The sequence below is a fragment of the Nematolebias whitei genome, unplaced genomic scaffold, assembly GCF_014905685.2.
Source record: "Nematolebias whitei isolate Nwh7 unplaced genomic scaffold, NemWhi1 Nwh_scaf_7281, whole genome shotgun sequence".
In the NCBI taxonomy this organism is placed as follows: domain Eukaryota; kingdom Metazoa; phylum Chordata; class Actinopteri; order Cyprinodontiformes; family Rivulidae; genus Nematolebias; species Nematolebias whitei.
In genome coordinates this window covers 1-2344 of record NW_023625826.1, presented here as the reverse complement: position 1 = coordinate 2344, position 2344 = coordinate 1, and the positions used below count along the sequence as shown (strand labels likewise).

General features: G+C 48.5%; 1 protein-coding gene across 1 annotated transcript; it reads right to left on the bottom strand.

The window, feature by feature from the left end:
* Positions 1-1004: 1004 nt before the first annotated feature.
* LOC119429770 lies at positions 1005-2335 on the bottom strand (the record flags this gene model as incomplete). Its single annotated transcript, XM_037697331.1, has 3 exons — positions 1005-1880; positions 1961-2053; positions 2121-2335. Coding segments are annotated over 3 exons (696 nt in total), but the record flags the coding sequence as incomplete, so codon positions are not given.
* Positions 2336-2344: the final 9 nt, after the last annotated feature.

The following is a 2344-nucleotide window of genomic DNA, read 5'->3' as shown; positions in this document are numbered from 1 at the left end:
TGAAGACAATAACCTATGACTGTACTGTGTTCCTGAAGATAAACCTACGACTGTACAGTGTTACTGAAGACAAACCTTTGACTGTACTGTGGTCAGATGAGTCACGATTTGAAGTTCTTTATGGAACACTGGGACGCCATGTCATCCGGACCAGAGAGGACAAGGATAGCCCAAGTTGTTATCAACGCTCCGTTCAGAAGCCTGCATCACTGATGGTATGGGGTTGCATGAGTGCTTGTGGCATGGGCAGCTTGCATGTCTGGAAAGGCACCATTAATGCAGAGAACTATGTTCAGGTTCTAGAACAACATGTGCTCCCATCTAGACGTCATCTCTTTCAGGGAAGACCCTGCATTTTTCAACACGATAATGCCAGACCACATTCTGCAGCAATCACAACATCATGGCTACGTAGGAGAAGGATCCGGGTACTGAAATGGCCAGCCTGCAGTCCAGATCTTTCACCTACAGAGAACATTTGGTGCATCATAAAGAGGAAGGTGCGACAAAGAAGGCCCAAGACGATTGAACAGTTAGAGGCCTGTATTAGACATGAATGGGAGAGCATTTCTATTTCTAAACTGGAGAAACTGGTCTCCTCTGTCCCCAGACGTCTGTTGAGTGTTGGAAGAAGAAGGGGGGATGCCACACAGTGGTAAAAATGGACTTGTCCCAACTTTTTTGGGATTTGTTGACGCCATGAAATTTGGAAACGACAGATTTTTCCCTTAAAATGATACATTCTCTCAGTTTAAACTTTTGATCTGTGATTTGTGTTCTACTCTGAATAAAATATTAGATGTTGGCACCTCCACATCATTGCATTCACTTTTTATTCACAATTTGTTCAGTGTCCCAACTTTTTTGGAATCCGGTTTCTAGTAACTGAGAGTCTCCCCGACTTGAACTCTGAGGGCTGACAGAAGCCGGCAGTCTGTTTCCTTTGACTCATCTGAGTCCACCCTGAAGAAGGACAACAACAAACCAGCAGCACAAACACAAACTTGGACTTCACAGCCTTTATTTCTTATTGTGACACGGATGGGCCGAGTTGTCACAGCAACGAGCTCAAGTACAGAAACACCAAGACAAGCGACCAATTACAGAGCAGAGAAGCTGTTGCCACGGTTAATGACGCTGTCCATCATGTTGTCTAACAAACAAAGCCTCTAATCATGCAGAGGTTTGACTCCATCTCCCAGAAACCATTGCTGTGGGGACTCAGCCAATCAGAGGGGTCCACATTGAAACATGTTTTTTAGTTTTTGGGGATTTTTTTCACAGATTTGTTGGGCGTGTGCAGAAATGCCTGCTGGGGCTCATGGGTAATGAAGTTTTAAACACGACACACAACAGAGGAACAAGTTCCTCTGATGTCCACAACAAACAAACAAACAAACAGTTTTTACAGAAGCAGCAAAACTAAAGAAGTGATTCAAAGAGATAAACATCAATTGTCCTCTTCGTCTTCCTGTGTCTCTTCCTCCTCCTCTCACTCCCTCAGGTACTCCAGGATCTGGTCCATTAGGACCTGGGGGTCGTAGGTCAGGGCCGCTCTTCGGTGGCGCCCGTGACTCCCATGATTCATTTCTTCCGTGTCAGCAGTTGCCATGGTATTAATGCGCTTCATCATCTGCAGCCCAATGGCTTGTGGGCGGAGATTCTCCTCTTCCTCGTCTTCATTCTCGAGCCTCTTCACCCGGAGGAGTGGGGTCTGGTCACTAGGTGACGAAGGAGGAGCCATGTCATCCAGGGAGCGTCGAATTCTCCTGTGGGCGGAGCTTACAGGGTCAGTTTCTTTGACGGACAGGTCCCTCCTGGTTCTGATGGATGGAGATAGGTTGGGCCCAATGTTGGACAGAACTTTAGTGACCATCTGCCTACAAAAGAAACAGGTGATGAGAATGTGGGCGGAGCCATTTCTGATTGGATGGTAGTGGACATCCGACCTCTTTCTCACCTGAGGGCATCTTGGTCTCGGATTGGTTCTGAGGGGGCCCGGCCCGTCTGTCCGACTCTCTGCAGAAGACTCTGAACCAGCTGTGGATCCATCCTAAGAAGACTTCTGGTTAATTTTTGCACTTTCTTCATCACTTGACTGATGATGACGAGCCACTCACCTGTCCAGCAGCACCTGGGCCAGCTGCGGCTCCAAGAGGCCCCACATGGCAGCTGAAGGCCTCCTCATGTTCATCCCCCGCCCCGTCTCATCGTAGTCCACCACCGCAGGACCCTGGAAGTCCCGGGGAGGCTCCTGATCATCCTCTTCATTTTCCTCCTCCTCCACAACCTCCACGTCAGCTGGACCAACCAATCCGGTGCTTTCTGCCTCACTCAGGAGGCG